Below are 24,330 nucleotides of genomic sequence, written 5' to 3'. Positions count from 1 at the left end.
AGAATTCCCACACACAGGCCAGGAACATATAGAGGCCAGTCACAAATGGGTTTTTCTATTGTTTTATTTACAATAGTTATGAGAACATAAAAAGAGAATACGAAGAAGAGAAGACATAAAAGAGAAGATAGAAGAAGAGAAGACCTAAGAGTAAGAAGACAGTGCCTGGAATGACACAAACAAATGTCATTAGCACAACATGTTGGCACAAGTGAATAGTAAAGCACATGTATACATATTACATGGAAATACTACCACTTGGTAATGCATATGTGTGAAGACCAAACACTGACATCAAATGACATTTCTAATACATTTAAATAGTGCAGTTAAAGTGATTGAAGTTATGCTGTTGCATGTTGATATTGCCTATGATGTGGTTGTTTGCTGACTTGGTTATTGCCCTTGGTGTGGTGGTTTGCTGACTTGGTTATTGCCCTTGATGTGGTGGTTTGATGACTTGGCTATTGCCCTTGATGTGGTGGTTTGCTGGCTTGGTTACTGCCCTTGATGTGGTGGTTTGCTGACTTCACAACATCAGCGGGCAGGACTGATACAATTTTGTCTATGACTATGTAAAAATCAATGGTTAGGGAAAAGAATTTGGTCTGTGGCTAGAGAAAAAAGTCCATTGCTAAGGAAAAGAATTTGGTGTGTGGGAAAAGAATTTTATCCATTGCAAAGGTAAACAAATGCTGATGTATGTTTGCTCGAGCGAGCTTTTTTGTTTCCTGAGTTTTTGACATCAGGACTGTGACTCTGTTTGTATGATGAGCTTAAAGGATGTGAGTGTGTAATGTTTCAATGTTTCTTCTTTCTTTTAATAAATATAATCAACTGGGGCGAAATTTCTAGAATTTCATTTGCTCACGGGTTATCATATAAAGATTCGTTACTTACTGCATACAAAACAAACGTTAAGAAGCACTTAAACCAATGTTTGTTATTTTTAGCGTGCACGTGTGTGTCTGATGAATAGGTTGTCAAGTTCAGAAATGAATAGAATCATGATCTCTGTGTGTGTCTGAACAACACGTTGTCTCAATGTTTAGAGATGATGAAACCATGATGATCTCATTCATTTACTTTTTGATCTTGTCCATGATCCTCTCACTTGTTCGGCCGTCTGTCTCACCCGCTCTGACTCTTCACTCTGCAACAGTGAAAGCGATGATATTTACTCAGTGTGCGCCGTGTGTGTGTGTGTGTGTGTGTGTGTGTGTGTGTGTGTGTGTGTGTGTGTGTGTGTGTGTGTGTGTGTGTGTGTCTGTCTGTCTGTCTGTCTGTCTGTCTGTGTCTGTGTGTCTGTCTGCGTCTGTGTCTGTGTATCTGTCTGCCAGTGCGTCTGTGTCTGTGTCTGTGTGTCTGTGTCTGTGTGCCGGTGTCTGTCAGTGTGTGCGTGCGCGCGCGTACACGTGTGTTTACTTACTTGTACACAATCAAACTCGCACAAGGACATTTACCGATGTGGACTTTCGATTTAAGCCACTGACACTCTCTTCATAACTGGACTACGTGTTAAAAAAAAAAAAAAAAAAAAAAAGAAGAAAAAAAGAAAAAAGAAAAAAAAAAGTCGGAGATATTTCACTGACTTCGCTTCTGAGCTTCACGATGACTCCCAGTCTACAAAGACCATACGCCATGCTTTAGAGCTCAGTAAACAGTTCCAGGGAGCGTCAGTCGTAGCAGAATGGATCAGGCGTTGGACTTCCGACGGAGGAACCAGTGTTCACGGCCAGGCCCCGTTCGGCGATGTGTTCTGTCCTGGGGAATAGCGTCAGTTACTCAGGGCGGTTATTCTTCACTCCACCCCATTGAGCTGAACTGAAAGGTCCCGTTTTTAGCTCCTGGCAGCGCTCCATCCAGGTGAATGGGAAACTGATTTCGGTTTGGGAACTGAACTTGACTTGAAGTTAACTGAAACGGCGGAACTGAGGAACTCAGAGGCCCGGGTCAGTTGCACCCAATTGGGTCAGGTTGTTCATGAATCAGACGTCAAGCCATCCCCCCACCCACCCACCCAGTCCCTTCCCTTCTCCCCTCCCCTCCTCCCCTTCCCCCCTCCCCTCCCCCAACCGCCCCTCCCACTGATCTAAAAATAGAATAGTGGCCCTTCCCCAATTTTCGTTCCCCCCTTGCTAAAACTGGTGTGTGGCCCTCAGCAATCGTCGGCACTGAACGTGACAAAATGGCGGACACAGACGCATGGGGTAAGTTATGGCAATTCGTGTGTTCTTTCCTCAACACTTACCGGTAATAAATTGTTTTATGAGAATATCACTCGGAAGGGTTACCGTTACCGGCTCTTCATCCCCATTTATTCTGATGATTACACACACGCAAAGAATGTTTAACTTTCTAGTTGAACCATAAGGCGGCGTCTGCTTCGTTTTAGCTTACTTGGTTGAGTTTCATACTTTCAAGTACATGGACTGATACCTAATGTATGTATGAATATGATTCAAAATAGGCCTGTGCTATTCAACTGTCTTGGTAAATAGCAGAACCTCATTTTATTGCATTTCATACATCATGTATCAACATAAGTTACATAACAATTTTATGATTGTGCATTCTTCCACATAACCAGGACAGAGAAAGATACTTCTGAGTTCTGTAACCAACTTCATCACCAGTAAAGTTTGATGAAAATTAACAGCTCTAACAATTTCCTTTAGGAAAGGGAGTGTCAAGGCACACAAATTAAGTTTCAGTTTCAGGAAGGCATCAAACTGTGCAGACATCCATAAACCCAAGACTACATTTGCCATAAAAAATTATTATTGAAAAAATATATAAAAAAAACTAAAAGGAGGGTGGGGAGTAGACACCATGGTCACACTCAGACCCACAGCAGTGATCAGGCCTTGAGAGCTTTGTATGAAACAGTAAACTTTAAAAAGTATAATATAGAATAAGAATGATATTTTATACACACGGAAGGCAAATAATTAAAATAGAAGAAAAAAAAAGTACATTCAGCAACCTTGTTGTGGACACCCACACAAGCATGTATACTTACACAATGATGTACACACACACACACACACACACACACACACACACACACACACACATTTAGACATACACTTACAGACGTGCGCACACACACACATAGATGTGACACACCTGCAATAGTTTGCAGTCCCACAGACACCCAGACCCAATCATACACCAATGCATGTACATTGCCTGGATCCACATACCCTGGGCTCTCCCTCTACTGTCTACATCCTATACATATATAGATATATATATATATCAAGACAGAAATATTCAAACACATACTTGTAGTTGTATTCACAACTTCTTATTCACAGTGCAAACACCACAGTTGATCTTTGTCATGATGTAAAAGAACAACCAGGATTTGAAACACATCAGTAGAAATTGTGCTTGGTTGATAAATAGAAATTCAGTAGATGTGCACCTGACCTGCACATTTATATCCCCCAACACACTGGTAAGCCCTGCACTGTTTGTTTTAGTATCAAATAATGAGATATACATGCGTACATGTATGCCTTTTCGTTATGTATCAGTGAAATCAAAAATAGATAAAATGCAGGGAATAACCAGTGATGATGAGGCTGTCTAATGTTTCAGATGCTGATGACTTTGAACCTGAACTGCCTTCCAGACAATCTGATCCCGATAAATGGGAGGGGGAGGATGAAGATAATGGTGCAAAGGTAGGCATGACAGGATTATCTACCCTTCCATTTTGCCGGCTGTCTATCCTGTTCCTTGCGTCTGCCTGTTTTCTAGTTCTGTCCTGAACAAAGAAAAACAAAAACAAAAAAAAAAGAAAGAAAGAAAACCTAACTCTGTGTGTGTGTGTGTGTGTGTGTGTGTGTGTGTGTGTGTTCATAGATGCACACAAATTGGAGAAAGAGGGTAGATACTTTGTGTGTGTGTATGCATGTGTGTGCACATACACCTATGCATGTATAAGTGTGTGCTTGTGTGTGGCATGTTTAAGTATGTGGGGTTGTTTAGGGTTTTCTTTTAACCGTTTTTTTTTTAAATTGCTTGTTTCATGTTTGTTTTCTTGTTTGTTTTTCATTTGGGGGTGGGGGGGGGGGGGAACGTTTATTGTGTGCTTCAAATCTTAGTTGCAATTAATTTTGGTGGTTTGTTTTTTATGTGCAAATTTTGAACTTGTGTGCATGTGCACAGACAGTAAAGCAGTCTTTGAGTGTTGAGTGACTTGCTGTTGGGCAGGGTGACTGGGATGAGGAAGAAGATGACGACAGCAAAAAGGATTCAGGTAGGATGGCCTGTTAAACCACAGCCAGTTAGAAATGATTATGATGATGATGATGATAATAATATTGATGATAATGATTGTAATAAATAAATGAGAATGATAATAATGTTAGTAATATTGCAGACTGACCTCACACCTCACAGACCCAGAGCTCATGGCGTTCACAATAAAGTTTATGTATGTATACATCAGTATGCATGCATTCAAGTACAGTATGCCGTACACCTTCATACACAAACATGCAGACAGGCAAGTACATCCACACAGCCAGCAGAATTTCAAGAAGCAGGTTAGTTGATAAGATGTTAGGCAGAACAGAAGAGGTGCGTTTAGACTCGGAGATAATTTTTATACTGAACTTGGAAATCTACAGTCAGTCTCACATCTTCCAGTATCATGTATGGCTGAGGAGAGGTTGGCTGGTTGGTTTGTGTTTTACCTGGCTTGTTGATGTCATCAAATTTATACATACTCACAAACATAAATTTATATGTGCATAGTTATACAGAGGAGCATGAGAAAGGTGTTGTTAAGAGATGTCCAGTAACTAAGATCAGTTTTTCTGCATCAGCATCAGTAGAGATTAGCTGATAGATAAATAGATAGATAATATGTATAGATATATATATATATATCTACAAATATGTGTATTAGAAGAAAAAAAAGTGTAACTGTTTCTGGGTGCCTACATGGATGTGCAGAATTAGTTTGCGCTTGTTGATTGGCCTTAAAATAAGATAATGTGTTATTTACATCTGTGCTGATGAACAAGCCTATTTTCTGCAATGTTTAGACTCACAGGCGTACCAGAGACCAAAGAAGAAAATTGGAGAAAAAATAGCAGAAAAAGAGGCCCAGGAGAAAAAGGAGGAAGAAGAAAAAGCAAAACAGAAGGTGAGCACTGCACAGTGAATATTATTATAACTTTGTGTGTGTGTGTTTGCATGTATGTATCACTGTATCTGTGAAATAGGAAATGTATTTAAAAAAAAAAAAAAAAAAAGAAAGTTGACTCTTTGGAGAAAAAGCTGGCGGGTTTTGTATTTGTATTTGTATTTCTTTTTATCACAACAGATTTCTCTGTGTGAAATTTGGGCTGCTCTCCCCAGGGAGAGCGCATCGCTATAATACAGCGCCACACATTTAAAAAAAATTTTTTCCTGCACGCAGTTTTATTTGTTTTTCCTATTGAAGTGGGTTTTTTTCTACAGAATTTTGCCAGGAACAACCCTTTTGTTGCCGTGGGTTCTTTTACGTGCGCTAAGTGCATGCTGCACACAGGACCTCAGTTTATTGTCTCATCTGAATGACTAGTGTCCAGATCACCACTCAAGGTCTAGTGGAGGGGGAGAAAATATCGGCGGCTGAGCCATGATTCGAACCAGCGCACTCAGATTCTCTCGCTTCCTAGGCGGACGTGTTACCTCTAGGCCACCACTCCACATGTGTGGCTGAAGCACAGATGAAAATAAAAATGATAGTGCAGTTATATAGCAGTTGTACATCACACACACACACACACACACACGCCACTCAGACACATGTATGCATGCATGCATGCACGCACACACTTGATCTTCATTTCTGCTTTGCTTGTCCATTCACCTATATTTTTCCTGGAAAGCCTTGAATACTTTTTGCTTTTTTCTGAACTTGATAATTAGACATTTTTACTTTGCTGTAATCTTCTTTGTGACTATCTTTAGGACTTGTGGGTTGCTGGCTGTGATTTCTAGGTTTTATATGTTTGTTTTTTCGTATGTGACTGTGTGTATTATACGTGATTATATTGAGTTTACTTTTTTTTTTAATCATCTGATGAAAATTTTGAAAGGTGAATGCAAGATGGAAGTCTTTTTTTTATCTTTTTTTCTTTTCCTTCTTTTTCTATGGGTTATAAGGCATCAGTACTGATAGTGTTTTAAGCACAGCACTGATATGGCCTGTGTGGTGGGCTGGGCTCTGAGCACTAAATATGTAAGATTAATGAGTGTGTGTGTGTGTGTGTAGTGCTGTTTCATTTCAGTGTTCCTGGTAGAGCATTCACCATGTCAGTAGTTCTGTCAGCTCTGTGGTGTGCTGGGCAGAAACTGGTTGATTCTACCTCTGCACTCATGGGCTGCAACTCCTGCATTCTCTCGTATATGTACAAGAACGCTTTATATGTGTATGAACATTTTTGCCCCACCATGTTGGCAGCCATTCTCTGTTTTGGGGATAGTGCATGCTGGGTATGTTTCCATAACCTGCTGAATGCTGACATGGATTACAGGATTTTTGATCTGCATATTTGATCTTATTCCATACGTATCCATACCAAGGGTGTTCAGGCACTAGAAGGTCTGCACATCAGTCGACCTGTGAGATGGTACAGTCTCTACCCTTAATCCACCAGGCACTGTGACTGGGATTTGAACCTGTTACCCTCATATTGAAAGTCCAATGTTTTAACCACTCATCAGTTGTGCCCATTGGTCATTGGTATATGATTGTTATTTAGGAGGAGGGTGGCAGAATGGTTAAGACACCAGGGCTTCCGTTAACGCACATAGGTGCGTCTCTGGCTCTAAAATGAGAGAGGACGCATTACAGTTTCGGCTAGGGAGTCCACGGGACGCATTATAAAATCGACGTCAATCAAAATGTGAACGAGCACAGTCAAACAACAGCACTCGCTTCTTCTCGTTTCACTAGTTTTCAGTCGGCATCTTATCTTCGGCAAATCGGCGACTGCAGCAAAGTTCATTACTTTCGTCTTATCCCCCTTTACAGAAAACTGTCGCCCATTTCTGGTATGCTCACGAGGCTTGTCAAGTATTCGGTAAAACGGTTCAAAATTAAAATCTAATAATGCCTCCACTATTGTGGCTTGATGCTTTAAAACGCAAACAAGATGAAAAGGCTGATTCTGAGTCAGCTGACGATGAACAGGCAGTTTCAAAAGGGGATAGGTCACCGAAAAAGGAAAGCTGCACGTGTTAACATTCATGGGAGTTAGAATTCAAATGGCTGCAGTACGACGAAGATGCACTTGTAATGAAGTGCAGAACTTGTGTGAAGTTTGCAGTCGGGTCATCATGCAACTCCCAGGAAATAAATGCGTTTGTGACAGGATCAACAAACTTTTAAACATCGTCCTTGTATGGCTTTTCATTTTCAGTGATTCACTCCTCTCACTCTTTCCCTCTCACTGTGTGCTAGTTTGTGTGTATATAGGGCGATGGGGGCAAGGGACTGGTGTGTGTGTATGTGTGTGTCTGTGTGTGCATGTGTATCTCTCTCTCTCTCTCTCTCTCTCTCTCTCTCTCTCTCTCTTGTGTGTCCAAAGTATGAAGACTTAAGATCTGAGTATTTACAGAATCTTGTCAGTTTCAAAAATCATAATCTGGAATTTGTAAGAGTTCCAGCAGATAGTATTTTTGTTTTTGCGAAGTTTCTATTTTATGCCTTTAAACTCAGATATCAGATCTTGAATGCAGACCAAAATATACAAATGTGAAGCAGCGTATTAAAAAAAACGGTTAATCTAGGTATCACGGAAAGAATTCTGTCCATGAATTTGCTAATTACTAATGTATGGGTTTTGTTTTTGATTTTGTTTTGTTTTTTCTCTTATGTAAATAGTAATATATCTTTCGACTGTGAACCCCTGTTGAAAGGGACTGTGACTTATTCAATAAACTATAGTCAGTGTCAGTGTCAGTGTCTGTCTTGTGTGTGTGTCTGTGTGCATGTGTTACTTTGTGTATCTCTCTCTTTGTCTTTGAGTGAGAGAGTGTTTGTGAGTGAGTGTGTGTCTATCTCTTTCACTCATTCAGTGTGTGTGTGCATGTGAACTGATTGTAAGGCAGTGTGTAATGTGTCTGGATGAAAGAATGCTTTCTTGACCTGCAACTGACTGGACTTTCTAGAACCATATTAGGACTCCCTAAAATGCCCAAGTGGGAGTCCTGTGGACTCTCTAAGCAAACCAGCTGTAGGAATCCATGGACACTTACATGCCAGTACAGTGTCCATGAAGGTCTGGGTTTGAATTCCGGTCTTGCCCTTTCTCCCATGTTTGACTGGAAAACCAAATTGATCATAATGACTACCAAGTTAAACTGATCTCTCAGTCAAAGAAGGATACTCACTTGTGTAGCTTTCGTCGGCGATCTGGCCGGCTTCTTCAGCGCAACTGCTGGGTAGAGAACTAGCAGCTGTACGCATCGCTGTGAGCGAACTCAAGACAGTGCGACATGACGAGTGAGGAGTACACCACAGGCAGGTTGTGTCAGCCCCGGTCATGGTTGAGGGTGGGATTCCTGGCGGCGATGTGGACTGCCTCCTTTATTCCCATCTGGAACCATCTTGCTTCTTTGTCGAGAACTTAAACATTTGGCTAGTCATTTGGCTCACACGATAAACTGATGTCCTGTATGCAGTATGCACTTTGTGCACTGAAAAAGAACCCATAGCAGCATAAGCTGTCCTTTGGCATTATGTTGAAGAAATCTACTCACTCAGTACAAGTATATCTTTGCATGCACTCAAAGTCTGATTACGTTGGGTTAAGCTAATGGTCAGACATAGGCCTAGTAGATATCAGTAGCATATATGGAATTGATCGAACGCAGTGACATCTTCTTGAGAAGCTGGAGCTGAAACTGTTATTGTTCCCTCAGGAGGAGAGGAAGGGGACGACTGCGGAGGAGAAACAGGCAGAGAAGGAAAGGATCCGAAAGATCAAGGAACAGGAAAGCCTAAGTCTGGCTAAAGGCCTCTTTGGTGAGTACCGTGGTATTGTATTATAATGTATTGTATTGAACTGTATTGTGTTATATTGTATTTGATTTTAAAAATCAAGGAACAGGAAAGCCTCAGTCAGGCTAGAGGCCTCTTTGGTGAGTACTGTGACATTGTATTGTATTGGATCCGAAAGATCAAGAAACAGGAAAGCCTCAGAGGCCTCTTTGGTGAGTAATGTAACATTGTATTGTTTTGTATTGTACTGGATCCAAAAGATCAAGGAACAGGTAAGCTTCTATCTGGCTGAAAACCTCTTTGGTATGTTCCATGATGCACGCTTCTCCAGAATGGAGGTGATCTTGTCATTTCATATCCTTGGTGGTTCTCAAATATTGTGCATGTTTTTGGTTTCTTGTGTGTGTGTGTGACTGTCGGCTTGGGTATTATCAAATTCATTGCATCTGCTTGGTGTTTTGTTCAATGTGTTTGTGTGTGGTTGCTAACAGACCAGTGCATGTCTTAATAACGCAGTGGCAGAATTGGCGCAACAGTCGAGTGGTTAAGGCTTTGGGCTTTCAGTCTGAGAGTCCTGGGTTCGAATCCATGTTGCTCCGCTTTGTAGGTTAATGGTGGAGATTTTTCCCACTCCCAGGTCAGCAGATGTGCAGACCTGCTCAGTGCCTGAACACCCTTTGTGAGTACACACACACAGAAGATCAGTTAAGCAGGTGGAAGATCACATAATCCATGTCAGCATTAAGTGGTTTGTGGAAACAAGAACATACCCAGTATGGACACCCCAGAAAAAGGAATATGGTTGCCTACATGGTGGGGTAAAATCTCATGTGTACATAGGGTTAACGTGGGGAGTAAGCTTGCAAATGCAGAAGACGGGGCACACAAGCAGTGAAGTGTCCTCTCCACAGTGAGCTAGGGGGGAGAGGATCTGATGCAGAATGGATGCTGCAGCTAATGTCATATCAAAGCAGTGGCCTGTGAACAGTCTGAGCTACAAGGTGTTTATTGAGAGACTTATACTCAGGCACATGAATACACTGATTACTTAACACTGATGAGAGAATTTCAGTGACTGGCAAACTGGGAATATGGAATTCTGATTCTGTGAGACAGCTATTACCTCAGCTTCTGGGCTGTATTGTTTTGGTTTTGAAATTGTGATTCCTGTTTAGAATGTTGACCATGAGATTTTGTTGGTTCACTTTTTTTTTGTGGTTCTTTTCTGTTCAGTGGTGGTTTTGTGGATCTTTTTCTTTCCTTTGCTTGATCAAGTATTGCAATTTACGGACTATAAGGTGATTTTTTTTTTCTTATCAACTTCACCCTTTGTGCCATACAGTAAGTGTGGTTAAATTCTGTCAAAAGGCTGTCGTGGATCAGAATTGTATTGAGGTCAGCTTCTGAACCCAGATGTCTGATGTTCATGGTAACGAAAATGAATGAAAACTTCCCATGATAGAGCAAAGACAGCACAGACTGTGCAGTGCTTGAACAGAGTTTCAATGATGACATCAACGCTTTGACAACATGTGTGGCTGTGGTTCTGTTGCATGCTGCAGAGTGTAGAGTAGGTATTGGTAAATGCAACCAGCGTGTAATTGTGAACGATTCATATACCACCCCACTTCGAAGCATTCTTGACGGTTGCATTCCACAATTTAACGTCTGCTTCGACCTTTTTCTAATACTTTAATGAATGTCCATTTCCAAGAACCAGTCAAACATCAGCTATTTCTGGCTATTTCCATGCTCTCTCTTCTCTTCGCGCACCACTGCTGACCAAGGTTACAAAGTTGCTCACAAAATCCTAAGATGAAGGGAAGCAAGTTGTAGGACTTGAACTTTGACACAGTTGAAAATAGTTGATTTGATTGGATATGTTGAATGCGCATTACCAGTGCTGAGAGAACTTAAGAAAGTGTGTTGGTGACCGATCAGAACGTTGGTTTTGACAGGAATCTGCGAAATAGTGTCGTTTGCAATTATACCATAGGATATTTTGATGCGAGTCTATTTGCGAACGATGCTGCATGGTTACTGAGAACTCTCAAAAGGGTGTGTTTGTGTGCAGTGTGGGGCGTGCATGTTTGAATGTCTGTTTGTGTGTTTGTGTGCATGTGTGATCAAAACCAGCAATAAAACAGTCTGGTGCGATGTTTCAATTATATGTCTAATGAGTTAACCTGCTTCTGTTTTAATTGTCTACATGTACCCAAAGCCATCGTTCGCAATTAGACTTGCCCATTAGCATTTACCCTCAGGCATCCCTGCTATTTCAGATGTCGACAAAACATTGAAAAGAATGAGCAGACGAAATTTTCCTGGTGCAACCAGTTGGAGAAAGCCTTCAAAAACAAAAGAACTACGTTTGACTATCGTAGGACATGTTTTCATTACAGTACACACATTGCGCTGGTAGCTTTGACTGGATTTTTCGCAATTAGGCATACATACCGTATGCTGGGACCTCAGTCTGTCATCTCACCTGAAAGATTTTGATCTTTCTTGCTTGTATCATTTGTGTTGTTAAAATTCGATTTTTACTTTTAGTTCAAAAACATTTTGGAGTATATGCCTAAAAATCCAAAGCACCTTGTAGTCCGTAAATTACAGTATAGACTCTAATGGACTGGCTTTCTTCTCCCTCCACCCCTCCCCCACTGCTCCTTCCTTCCTTCCCCTAGACGGGCACACTGTGGCTAACATGTTGTTACCTTTTTTTTTTTTAGTTTTTTTTTTCTTTTCTACATGCGAAAGCTTTGTTTGTTTGACTGCCTTTCTCATACTTTACCACTCCCGCTTTGTCCTTGATGTCTTGAAGAAAACAGGGTAAACCATGTACTACAGAGGGGAGAAAAAAATCAAAGAATGATTTAAAAAAAAAAAAAAAATGTAGGTTGATGTATAACATGTTGATGGTGTAAAAAAAAAAAAAAAAAAAAAATCGGGTTAGGCTGAGTTTGTCAAAAATGACTGTGCAGTTGATTATCCATCATAGACGGTCTATTTTTATTTTTATTTTCTTTATGCTACAATTTTTTTGTGTGCATAGATTGTTCTTTTCAAAAACATGCACAATACTTGAGAACTACAGAAATATGCAATGTACAATGTCCACCATAGAAATAAAAAAGCATAATAAATAACATGTTGCCTTATTCAGCACTGAGAGAACAATCAAGTTATTTTATAAAAGAAAGGAAATATTTGAAGTATGAACACTCTTTTAACATCACAGGTGGAGTAGTAGCTTTGTGGTTACACGTCTGCCCAGGATGCTAGAGAATGTGAATGTAAAGGATTGAATTCCAAACTCAGCAGTACTTTCTTCCCATCCACTAGACCTTCAGTGGTGATCTGGACGTTAGTCATTCAGATGAGATGTTAAGTAGAGGTCCTGTGTGCAGCATACACTTAGTGCACATAAAAAAATCCATGGCAACAAAAGGGTTGCCCTTGGCAAAATTCGGTAGAGAAATCCATTTTGATAGTAAAACAGACACTTGCAGAGTGAAAAAAAATATATGGGTGGTGCTACACTGTGGTGACACAATTATTACTTGGAGAGCAGCCAGTATTTTACATAGAGAAATCTGTTGTGACAAAAAAGAAAGACAACACAATACAATAGTGGTGGTTAGAGAACAGAACGCCCAACCACCTTGTCAGCCCACTCCCTGTATCCATGTTTCCCTTCTGTTCAATGTCTTAAACTAAAGGACACAGTTTGTGTCAGGGGTTGCTATAAGGCAGGTTACCAACTGGTCTTTGCCGACTTGTCTGCAGAGTAGAGCCTAGATCATGCGGACAAGTTCCTGGTATGGAACGCGAGGCTGCCTTCACTCGTATGGGAGGCGGTTCAAATCCATGCGGGCACCGTTCCGATAGAAGAAGCAAAGATGTATGTGAACTTGCTGGACACTGGCTGTTGTTTCTCCATGATGGAACCAGTGCGATCCTGTTGTGGACAAGAACAAAGAACTTGGCCAGAAACCTGTGGTTTTAGACTGCCGGGCAAGTGCCTGGAAGTGATGGGATCAAAACACAAGGTCGTGAAAATGACAATGTAATCCAGTATTTGCACTCACTGATCAAAAAATATTTATAGTTATACTGATCTACTTAATATGAAACCAGGATTGTGTGGGAATGTCACATGTGTATGTCGTGTTAAGCTGGTTTTGCTTCCCCTGTTTTTGTGATGCTGCTTTTCTGAGTGTCAGGCGAGTTTTGTTGTTCATTTTCCTTTGTGTATTTCCATGTTTACCTGCTTTGGTTTTGTATGTTTCTTTTGTTGAGAGTTTCTAAGGTCTAAACACATTTTGGATTTTGGGATGATGTTTTTTTTTTTCAACGCATGCTGTGATAAATGCTGTACATGTAGAAAAGTGAACATGAACTCATGAAATGATGATAGTTGGAATAAAAATATCACTTTGTTGTTGTATTAGATGAGTTTGATTAGTTGTTTTAGATGTTGTCGTTTTCCATATGGCTAACATTATGAAAATGAGGGGAACAGATTCCTTCGGTCTTCTTCAGTCATATTTTCTGATAGGCTTCTGTCATTGTTTTTATAGGTGTTCTTTTTTTTCTTCTTTTTTTTTCTTTCATTATTGTCTTGATTGGTGAGACACTTTTTGTACAGGTTTTCTGATTCTATTCCTCACTGACTGCCTTCCGTCACAGAGTACTTCTGTTGTCTGAAGTCTGCTGCGATCTCAGAGTGTACATGTATATGTATATGTATGACCTTTGATTAGGCTTTACTAAGAAAGCGATGAATGAACACTATTGAATCAGTTTCAAAAGAAAGAAAGTGTATAAAGGAGAAACTGCGCAAGGGAGGGAATTCATAAAATACAGAGGTGTTAAAAATAAACTTATTTAAAGCTTTAAAGGATTCGTGACCCCACACAAGTGTTTTTGTTTTTGTTTTCATCGTGTATTGGCTTCACTATCTTGTCAATAGAATCAAAAGCGCCATGATCACAGTGTATAACAAAATATGATTTATTTGATTGTAAATGCACCATGCTGTCTGTCAGGGAGGGGTGATAGTGATGTCATCGCCGCTATCATCAGTTCATCTCATAACTTCTTTAAATTCTTCAAAATGCTTTAAATAATTTATGCATGTGCACTTGTATGTGGCATTCTGTATTTAAATCACTCTGCTTGTTGATATTAAGGTATTGGTGAATGTGTACTGCATGGTCTTTTTGAGTGTTGTGTTTAGAGCAGTGTTGTTTGCGTGGTTTCACCTGACACAGTGTTGGTAGTGTTGTTAGCCTGGCGACAGTGTTGTGTGTGTGGTTTTATATATGTGTTAGTATTTTGAGTTATCATGGGTTTGTGTGTGTGTGCATGTTTGTGTGTGTATGTGTGTGTGTGTGTGTATGTGTGTGTGTGTGTGTGTGAATACTTTGTGAACTTGTTCATTCTTTGATAATTATACTTTGTTTGAATAAAGGGTGATATATATTATTTTCGTTGTTGTTTAGTTAATTCTGTAATTCATTGTGTAAGTTTCTGCTTGTGTTTAATTCAATACTGCATTGGTTTTACATTTTTTCTTTTCTGGATTATATGTTCTGCTGCAATGATTCATCAGAGAACAAAGAATGATGGTTAAACTTGTATGTGTGTGTGTGTGTGTGTGAAAGAGAAAAGTATGTTTGATTGGACTGTTGGGCTGACCATCCCATTCCGCATTGGTTACACAGCTAGGCAAGTTCTTTATCAACGCGGGTAATAGGTAACCGGGAGCCGCTGTGGCAGGATCAGTTGGGTACTAACCTAGTGTTCACCAGTCATCAGGGTTCAAGCCCCCGTTTTGGCATAGTGTTGTGTCCTTGGGGGGGAAAACTGGAAAGGCACTTCACTTCAATTTTTCTCTCTCCACCCTGGTGTGAATGGGTATCTGACTGTGGCTGGGGAAGGTTAAATCAGCTGAAGGAGAGGATTGGGCTCTACCTGAAGCTGAGCCCTACACACAGTGGATATGGATTCACCACCCAGCTGGCTTGAAAAGGGTTGCAGGACCTTTACCCCTCCCCCCTCCCCCACACACACCTCCCCATCCCCCCCCCCCTTTTTTTTTTTAATCAGTGGACATGCTTTTTTTTGTTGTTGCTTTTTTCTTTTTGTATACATCCAGCCCTCTCCCTCCATTGTTCATGGACTGTGACTCCCATATTCACTCATGTACATGTGTTAGTGGGCTTTTACATGCCAGACCATTTTTGTCTCACCATATTGGCAGCCATCCGCTATTTTCAGAGGTAGCCCTCCCCCTAAAGAGGGACTTTATGGAAATGAAGCCCTCCCCCTGAAGAGGGACATTACGGAAATGAAGCCCTCCTCCTGAAAAGGGACTTTACGGAAATGAAGCCTTCCCCTGAAGAGGGACTTTACGGAAATGAAGCCCTCCCCCAGAAGAGGGACTTTATGGAAATGAAGTCCTCCCCCAGAAGAGGGACTTTATGGAAATGAAGCCCTCCCCCAGAAGAGGGACTTTATGGAAATGAAGCCCTCCCCCTGAAGAGGGGCTTGAAGGAAATGAAGCCCTCCCCCTGAAGAGGGGCTTGAAGGAAATGAAGCCCTCCCCCTGAAGAGGGACTTTATGGAAATGAAGCCCTCCCCCTGAAGAGGGGCTTGAAGGAAATGAAGCCCTCCCCCTGAAGAGGGGCTTGAAGGAAATGAAGCCCTCCCCCTGAAGAGGGGCTTGAAGGAAATGAAGCAAAGTTTTAAAGAAAAAGAAAAGAGATCAAACAACTAAACACATATATGTATCACCATGACAACCAAACTTCCTACTTCCTGGTTATCCCTTTCCCCATAGCCTTGAGATGGCCTTAGTGGTCGGCGAGGCTCTAAGCACCATAATTTCATCCCTTTCCCCATTTCACCCAGGGCTGCCATCCTGCTACATGACACTTCCTAATTTCTCAGTCCGAGACAGTAAAGTGATTCTGATTATGATGTAGAATGCGCGTCAGGCAATTGGTCAAAACTAAAGCTGTGTATTCCAGTGACTGGATAGAAGAATCAAGATGAACAATTTTTCTCTGAGAAGCTTTGCATGAGCGCATATGCATGCACATAAAAAACATGTATGCACATGTTCAGGCACGTGTGTACATACATGCCAACACACACAATCACAAAGAAATCACACACACACACACGCACATGCACCCACCCACACCATACACACACACACACACACACACACACACACACACACACACACTTTAACACCACCCAAATCTTGACACCCGATCAGCAGGAAGGCATTAATCTGTTTGTAGTCTGTCAAGTTAATTTCTTCTTCCTGTGCTGGTGAGCTGTGTCTCACATTCACTTGCATCAGTGAGTGGACTTTTAGACTTTCATGTGCATGGCAATCTTTATCCCACCATATAGGCAGCCATACTTTGTTCCCAGACAAGTGCATGCTAGGTATGTTCTTGTTTCCATAAAACACCAAGCACTGACGTGGATGATTACTGGATCGTTAATGTGCGCATTAATTTTCTGCATACGTGTACAAATGAAAGGGGGTTTCGGCACAAGCAGGTTTGCACATCTGTTGACCGAGGAGATGGGGAAAAATGTCCGCCCGTAATTCACCAGGCATGACCGTGACATCAGAGAACTGTGTGACAGTATTGATGCAGTGTGACAGTGCATGACAGCATTGAGGCAGGATGACAGAACATGACTGCATTGAGGCAGTATGACAGTGCAAAACAGTGTTGAGGCAGTGTGACATTGTACAGCAGCGTTAGGGCAGTTCGACATAATTGAGGCAGGGTATGATAGCACTGAGGCAGTATTTAAGCAGCGTGTGACAATTGAGGCAGTGTATTTCAGCTTTGATGCAGTGTATGACAGAACTTAGGCAATGTATGACAGTATCGGGACAGTGTGACAGCATTGAGGCAGTATTCAGGTAGTGTGCGACAGCTTTGAGGCAGTGTGACATACAGTAATGAGGCAGTGTTGCAGTCTATGACAGTATTGAGGCAATGTGGCCATGTATGACAGCATTGAGGCAGTGTATGTCAGCATTGAGGCAGTGTGACAGTACATGACATACAGCATTGAGGCAGTGTGACAGTGCATGACAGCATTAAGGCAGTGCATGACAGCATTGTGGCAGTGCATGACAGTATTGAGGCAGTGTGGCAGTGCATGACAGTATTGAGGCAGTGTGGCAGTGCATGACAACATTGTGACAGTGTATGACAGTAATGAGGCAGTGTGGCAGTATATGACAGCATTGTGACAGTGTATGACAGCATTAAGGCAGTGCCTGACAGTATTGAGGCAGTGTGGCAGTGTATGACAGTATTATGGCAGTGTGACAGCATTGAGGCAGTGTGGCAGTATATGACAGCATTGTGACAGAAAATGACAGCATTGAGGCAGTGTGACAGTGTATGACAGCATTGAGGCAGTCTGGCAGTGTATGACAGCATTGAGGCAGTGTATGACAGCATAGAGGCAGTGTGACAGTGTATGACAGCATTGAGGCAGTGTGACAGTATTGTGGCAGTGTATGACAGTATTGAGGCAGTGTGACAGTATTGAGACAGTGTGACAGTGTATGACAGCATTGAGGCAGTGTGACAGTGTATGACAGCATTGAGGTAGTGTGACAGTATTGAGGTGGTGTGACAGTGTATGACAGCATTGAGGCAGTGTGACAGCATTGAGGCGGTGTGGCAGTGTATGACAGCATTGAGGTGGTGTGACAGCGTATGACAGCATTGAGGCAGTGTGGCAGCGTATGACAGTATTGTGGCAGTGTATGACAGCATTGAGGCTGGTGTGACAGCGTATGACAGCATTGAGGCGGTGTGGCAGCGTATGACAGTATTGAGGCAGTGTGGCAGCATATGACCGCATTGGGGCAGTGTGACAGTGTGTGACAGTATTAAGGCAGTGTGACAGCGTGTGACAGTGTATGACAGTATTGAGGCAGTGTGACAGTGTATGACAGATTCAACGGGCACCAGCAGCGTTGACCAGATGATACCAACGACAGAGGAGGAGTTTGTCGAGTTTGGGGAGGCCCTGAAAAACAAGATCCAGTTCTTTGAGGTCAGTGTCTCATTGCTTGCCTCTCCTATGCTGTGTGGGTGTGGTGTGTCTCTGTGTGTATGAGCATCATTATGAGTGCATATGTTTGTGTGTTCATCGGTTTATTGTTTATCCACCTAATTAGATTTTAGACAGGGAGTGGGGTGGGGGTGAGAGAAGTATGTATATACAAAGGAATGAAAACCAAGAACAAAGTTAACTGCAAACTTAATTAAATCAACTGTTCAACTGGACTGCGAAGCAAACTTTCAAAAAATTTTAACAGCAGTGCAAAATTACTAACAACCTCTTTAAATGATTTTTTTTTGAAAAACTATTTGTGTGCATAGTGGTGTGAGTTTGTATATTTTGTACTTTACGGGCATGCTTTAAAAAGTATTTTTTAAGAATTGTGAAGTGGCACACAGGATGTTTGTTAGAGCAGCAATGTATGTTCTGATCCAAAGTGAGCCCCTCCCTGTGTGTATGTGTGCAGCAAAGTCAGCACTACCAGTCTTTTCTGGCGCTGCTGGTCCAAGAACTGTCTGTCACCAGTAAGTATCGCCTGGCGCAGCCACCTGACGTTTGTGTGTGTGTGTGTGTGTGTGTGTGTGTGTGTGTGTATGTACTGTGGGACTGGAGCAAGGTGAAAGTGATGCTGCATGTTTGTTTGTTTGTGTGTGGGCGTAATTCTGCTTAATGATGCTTTATGCGTCTGTGAGTCACATGTAATATATATTTGCCATTTTGAGGTAGGATGTTTGTGTGTTAGAGTGTGTATGTATGTGTGTGTGTGTGTGTGTGTAGAATGGGGCCTGGGTATGTATGCGTGTTGGTGGAGGGCAGCGAAACCAATCTGTGTGCATCATATATCTCTGTGTGTCTGTGTGCATGCTTGTTTGAGTATGCGTGCATGTGTGAAAGGGTACCAGACTTTGGTTTGGGAAGGTTAACGCAGCAGAAGAATAGGACTGGACCCTCCTTCCTGTACTGAGCTCTAGACACAGTGGATACTGAATTCACTACAGTACCCTTATGGCCATAAAATGCTATGGGGCCTGTTGATTTGGTTTGAGTGTTTAGTGATGGCAGTGCAGGTTGAGTGAGGCAGGGTATGTTGTGTTTTTAGGCAGTGTATGTTGTGTGTCGAGTGACACATACACATGTTGAGTGACATTATGTATTTTGTGTGTTGAGTGACACAGTGTATGTTGTGTTGACAGTGAGTTTTGAGGAGGTGAAGAAACTGAGCATCAATGTCAACAACCTGTACCATGAGAAAGAACGCCTTCGGAAGGTACTGTTGCTCTTGTATGGTCTTAGTGTAGTCCAGTGCTCTGATCCACAGGGCTTGGTCTGTTGTATGTATGTACACAGTGCCTTCTTGTTTGTTTTGACTGTCTCTCATTGTGTGTGTTTCTGTGTGTGTCACAAAGACATATGATAAGCTTAAGTGTGGTTACATGCACACACACACACACAGTCACACACACACACACACACAAACACACCACACCTCACAATACCACATTCATCCACATCCTCCCCTCAAACACCCACATACTCACACACATGCTCATGCACACTCACACACCCAATCTCCCTGCACCCACTGTCTCCCTCTGTGTGTAAATTTCTCAGATCTGATTCAGTATTCAGGAAACGTGCAGCATGCACCACATTCAGGTTCATCTGTACTTATATTCCTAATGCTCTAACATTATTTGTTACTTTTTTTTCTTTAATCCTTGTTCTTTACAGAGATTCCTTTAATAACAGGTTACCATGTGTTGCAAGATTCACTCCAAAACTAGTTTCAGCTTTATCATTCCCCATATAAAGGCCTCTTAGAATTCAAAGTGAAGAAACAACGTTCTTTGTAGTTTGTAAACAGTACCAAATGTGTCTTTGGGGATTTTGTGTAACAAGCCAATGACATGCAGAAATTCCTGTGCCAAGTTATACAGGGATGAAAGACCTGGTACTTGCAGAAAATCATTTGTGTATATAAACTATAATACACTTGCAGCAGATCTTTTTTTTTTTTTTAAATCCCTGTAATCCATGTCGGTATTGGGTGGACTATGGAAACAGGAACATGACCTGTGGAGAAGGTAGTTTTTTGGGGGAAGGGGGGGGGGGGGAGACAGTGTTCTGACCACTCAGTGTTGATCTGTAATATATAATACTCCCCCTCCCCACCCGTCCCTGAGTGAGTTGTACTTTTACATAGACCTTGACCTTCACATCTCTTTGTTTTGTTTCGTCCACAGGAAACAGAGAAGAAGAAGAAAAAGAAATCAAAAGCCTCCATCAAACTGGACCGAGCTGATGACCTTGACCTGATTGGAGATGCCACTGGAGGGGGAGGAGGTGGTTACTATGACGACGATGATTTTATATAGCAATGCCATGGCTCTGTGTGTGTGTATGTGTGTGTGATGCTGTCACAGTGTTGTGTGCCTGCAGAGAAGTAAAGGTCTTTCCTGACAACCTTGTTCTGGCATGCCCTGCATGAAATGCAGCTCTCAACAGCTGGTGCTTTTCATGCATCCGGTCAGTAGTCTGCTGATATTGAACAGAATTGTACACGTTGTTGTGATAAAAATCCTAAAGTGAAGCTGAAAGGTTTAGGTTGTTGGAAGGAATCCTGTTGTATAGAAACAAATGACAATATTGTAGATTGATTTGAAGGGTTGATATTTTCTATCAAAGCATTCTATTGACCATTGTTTACATCTTTTAGTCAGTGATATATTGGTTGGGTTGATATTTTTTATCCAAGCATTCTTTTGACTGTTGTTTACATCTTTTAGTCAGTGTTATATTGGCGGGGTTGATATTTCTATTAAAGTATTACGCTGACTATTGGTTACATTTCAAGTCAGTACTATATTGGCGGGGTTGATATTTTCTATCAGTGCATTCTGTTGACTGTTGGTTACATCTTTTAGTAAGTGTTATATTGGTTTTCTCTCTTAAATTGTATTTTTACCCATTTTAAGGACATTTATTTAATGTCCTTTCACACATATGTGTGATTGTGGAAACCCATTTAGAACCATTGTTAAACTGTTCACGTTACATATTCATGTATGATCAGGTAGACCAGTTTTTAACTTGGGGTTTGATAGTATCTTTTATCGCCGACTGATATATTTTTACCCTTTCAACAGTAAAGTGTGTTGATGATTGCTCCCATTTAAAAAGTATGGCAGCCACATTTCTGCCAAGCATAAATGAGGTAGAATATCATCATAAGTGCAACTTAAAAAATATCTTGGGGCAGGGTTCATTTGTAAACTGCTAAGTGTCTGCTTTGAACTCTGAATTCCTATCCCATCAGTGGTAAAATGCAAAGTGTCTGCTTTTAACTATAATTCCTATCTCCTGAGTGGTGAATTTAATGCCAAGTGTCTGCTTTTAACTCTAAATTCCTATATCGTCAGTGGTAAAATGCGAAGTGTCTGCTTTTTTGTTGTTGTCGATTATACTTCCTTCCTATACACTTCTGTAATTAGGTGCTTGTTTCTTTATATACTGCCTTCCTATACACTGTTCTGTAATTAGGTGCTTGTTTCTTTTGTACTCTTTTTGTTTTGAAATAACGGTATTGTAGGGGATTTTTGTTTTGATATAACAGTATTTTAGGAGATATTTTTTAAATACATTCTGAACAGTGTAATGTACTCTATTTTCCACATGGTTTTTAATAAAAGTTTTTTGGGGGGTTTCTATTCCCCTTAAGAATCTCAGGACTGAGGCCACAGTTTGAGGGTGGAGAGAAAGTCAACACTGGGATATCTGATTGGATGTTGCATTTATTCTGACTCCTTTCACAGGTTTTTTTGTTGTTGTTTTTTTTGGTCACACCATGAAAGGGCAACAACTGTATTTTGCTTCGCTGCCTTCTTGTTGTGTTGGTGTCCTTGCCAGTAGAACCCTGCAGTGAAGGATGAGTCATTGGGTCAGTGTGTTGTGAAGTCACTGCCAGTGTCGGAGAAATGTGAGAGAAGCAGTCTGTTTATCATCAGGAAATAAAGGGGTACAATTTAAGAAAATGACTGAATAGACTTGTTGAAAGGGAAGTGGTTTATTCAAGAAGAGAAACAGCTAGCAGTGTTGAGTCATTGGGTCAGTGTGTTGTGAAGTCACGGCCAGTGTCGGAGAAATGTGAGAGAAGCAGTCTGTTTATCATCAGGAAATGAAGGGGTGCAGTCCAACCTGGAAAGGATTCATTCCTGTTTACTGTCTTGTCACACACCCTGGTGATTGTAGACACTGAGTTAAGGTTGTCATGCTCACATTTTGATGGTTTTTGTTTGTTTTGGTGGTTTTTGTTTTCTTCTAATACATAAGTAAAACGTAGGGAATGGTATGGTGAGTTGGGGGAAACAAGACGGATGAAAGGTGGAATCTAAGACTAATGTTTGAAATGAATAGAAGTACAATTTAAGAAAATGACTGAGTGGACTTGTTGAAAGGGAAGTGGTTTATTCAAGAAGAGAAACAGCTGGCAGTGAATGTTAAAAGCGGAAACCATGAACATTCCCAGTGAGCTAAGATGACTCTTTCCTGTCAGGCAGTCCAACTTGAAGATGTGTGCTGTACATTGGTCTCCTTTAGCTGGTGGATTGGGGGTGGAGTACTGATGAAGGTAACAATGAGGGGGTGGGGGTATACACTCAGTGTTGAGTGAGGGGGAAGGGTGGGGGAATTACTGATATATTAAACAATTAGTGGTGTGGGGGAACTATTGACGTGGAGCAAAACGTGTGGGATGTATGGATTGTGCTGTCCCCCTTGACAGGTTGTGTTGCAGAAACATGAAATAAACACATGCATGGCTCAGTTACTTGAGATATTTCATTTTTCTGAGAGTGCTTTGATTGATTACTTGTGTATGTGTGCGCATGACTGAAGCCTGACTGACACAGGAAACGAATGATGAGCGCCTAAAGGCAGCTGTCAGTCTGTCGCGCAGATGATTCCGTGTTTGTAAAGCACATAAGAGTTTGGTCTCTGACAGAGGACAGGTGCTGTTAAAGTATCAATAATAATAACTGATTACATCAGGGCAGTTGACTCCATGATCAGCGTTTCAGACATTGTATTTTCAGTTTGTGACAGAAAGATAAATCATTTGCTGATGAAATCAAGTGTATGGGGAGAATTAGTATGGAAAAAGACAGAGAAAAAGCCTGAATTTTTACAATGTGTTTCCTGAGAGCATGGAAGATGAAACAAGAGTCAGCAGAGGAGATGCCTTCAGTTCACTCTCATTCAGATCATTTAAACCAAGGTCCCAGTCCCATGTGCAGCATGCACTTAATGCTCTTAAAAGAACCCAAACAGCAACAGAGAGTTGTCCTGGCAAAATTATGTTGAAAAATCCACTTTGACAGTGAAACAAGATACACTTGCAGACAGAAAAAACAGGCGGGGAGGGGGGGGGGGTGCTGCAGTGTGGCAATGCATTCTTCTTCCAGGGGAGAGCAGCCTTTCAAACACAGAAATGTGTTGTGATGATAAGTAATACAATACAACCAAGCATAACTTGGATGATACAGTTATGACCATGGCCATATGGCAGACAACGCCAAGGGAGAAAGATACTGTCTTGTTCACTGTTGTGTGGTGCTGTTGTCGGAGTCACAGTCACTGTGCACATTACTTTTTCAACATCTCGGATAACTGTGCCAAAGTGCCCCAGTTGTCAGTCTTCTTCTTTGAGTGGGCTTATGACCGGTTTTACCCCGCCGTGCAGGCAGCCATACTCCGTTTTCGGGGGTATTGTCATCAAATCTGTTGTTTTTTTCCTGCTGTATTATGGGTGTGCTCTAGGCCCATCGTATTAAACGCACCATGCGGAGAAGGCCCAGTGGTTGTGTGTGTGTATATGTATGTGTGTGTATATATATATATATATATATATATATATATATATGGGTGACACTGCACTGTGGCAACCTGCTCTCTTCACGGAGGGCAGCCAGACTTTTACACAGTGAAAACAGTTGTGACAAAATGTGAAACAATGCAATACAAATAGCAACCCACCCACCCCCTTCCCCTCCCCCACACACCCCTGAAATTACCATAAAAATATTCTTGCACATGTACTGCATGAGGCAAGAGAAAACGGCAAGGAAAGATAATTCCATCAATATATATCACACAGTGATCCCAGCCCCCGTACAACAAAGACGACAGACACACCGCAT

The 24,330-nt window shown here is 41.5% G+C and overlaps 1 protein-coding gene across 1 annotated transcript; it reads left to right on the top strand.

The window, feature by feature from the left end:
* Positions 1 to 2,138: 2,138 nt before the first annotated feature.
* Positions 2,139 to 20,871, top strand: LOC143282113 (eukaryotic translation initiation factor 3 subunit J-A-like). The gene is made up of 9 exons (XM_076587618.1): positions 2,139 to 2,210; positions 3,607 to 3,692; positions 4,225 to 4,270; positions 5,064 to 5,164; positions 8,935 to 9,037; positions 18,027 to 18,127; positions 18,603 to 18,660; positions 19,330 to 19,403; positions 20,380 to 20,871. The coding sequence occupies exons 1-9, from the start codon at positions 2,189 to 2,191 to the stop codon at positions 20,509 to 20,511; spliced, it is 723 nt and encodes a 240-aa protein (XP_076443733.1). The 5' UTR covers positions 2,139 to 2,188; the 3' UTR covers positions 20,512 to 20,871.
* Positions 20,872 to 24,330: the final 3,459 nt, after the last annotated feature.

Source organism: Babylonia areolata, chromosome 5 (genome assembly GCF_041734735.1).
Source record: "Babylonia areolata isolate BAREFJ2019XMU chromosome 5, ASM4173473v1, whole genome shotgun sequence".
Classification (NCBI taxonomy): Eukaryota; Metazoa; Mollusca; class Gastropoda; order Neogastropoda; family Buccinidae; genus Babylonia; species Babylonia areolata.
Note: the sequence above shows the minus strand (reverse complement) of the source record. Positions and strands in the feature narration are given on the sequence as shown.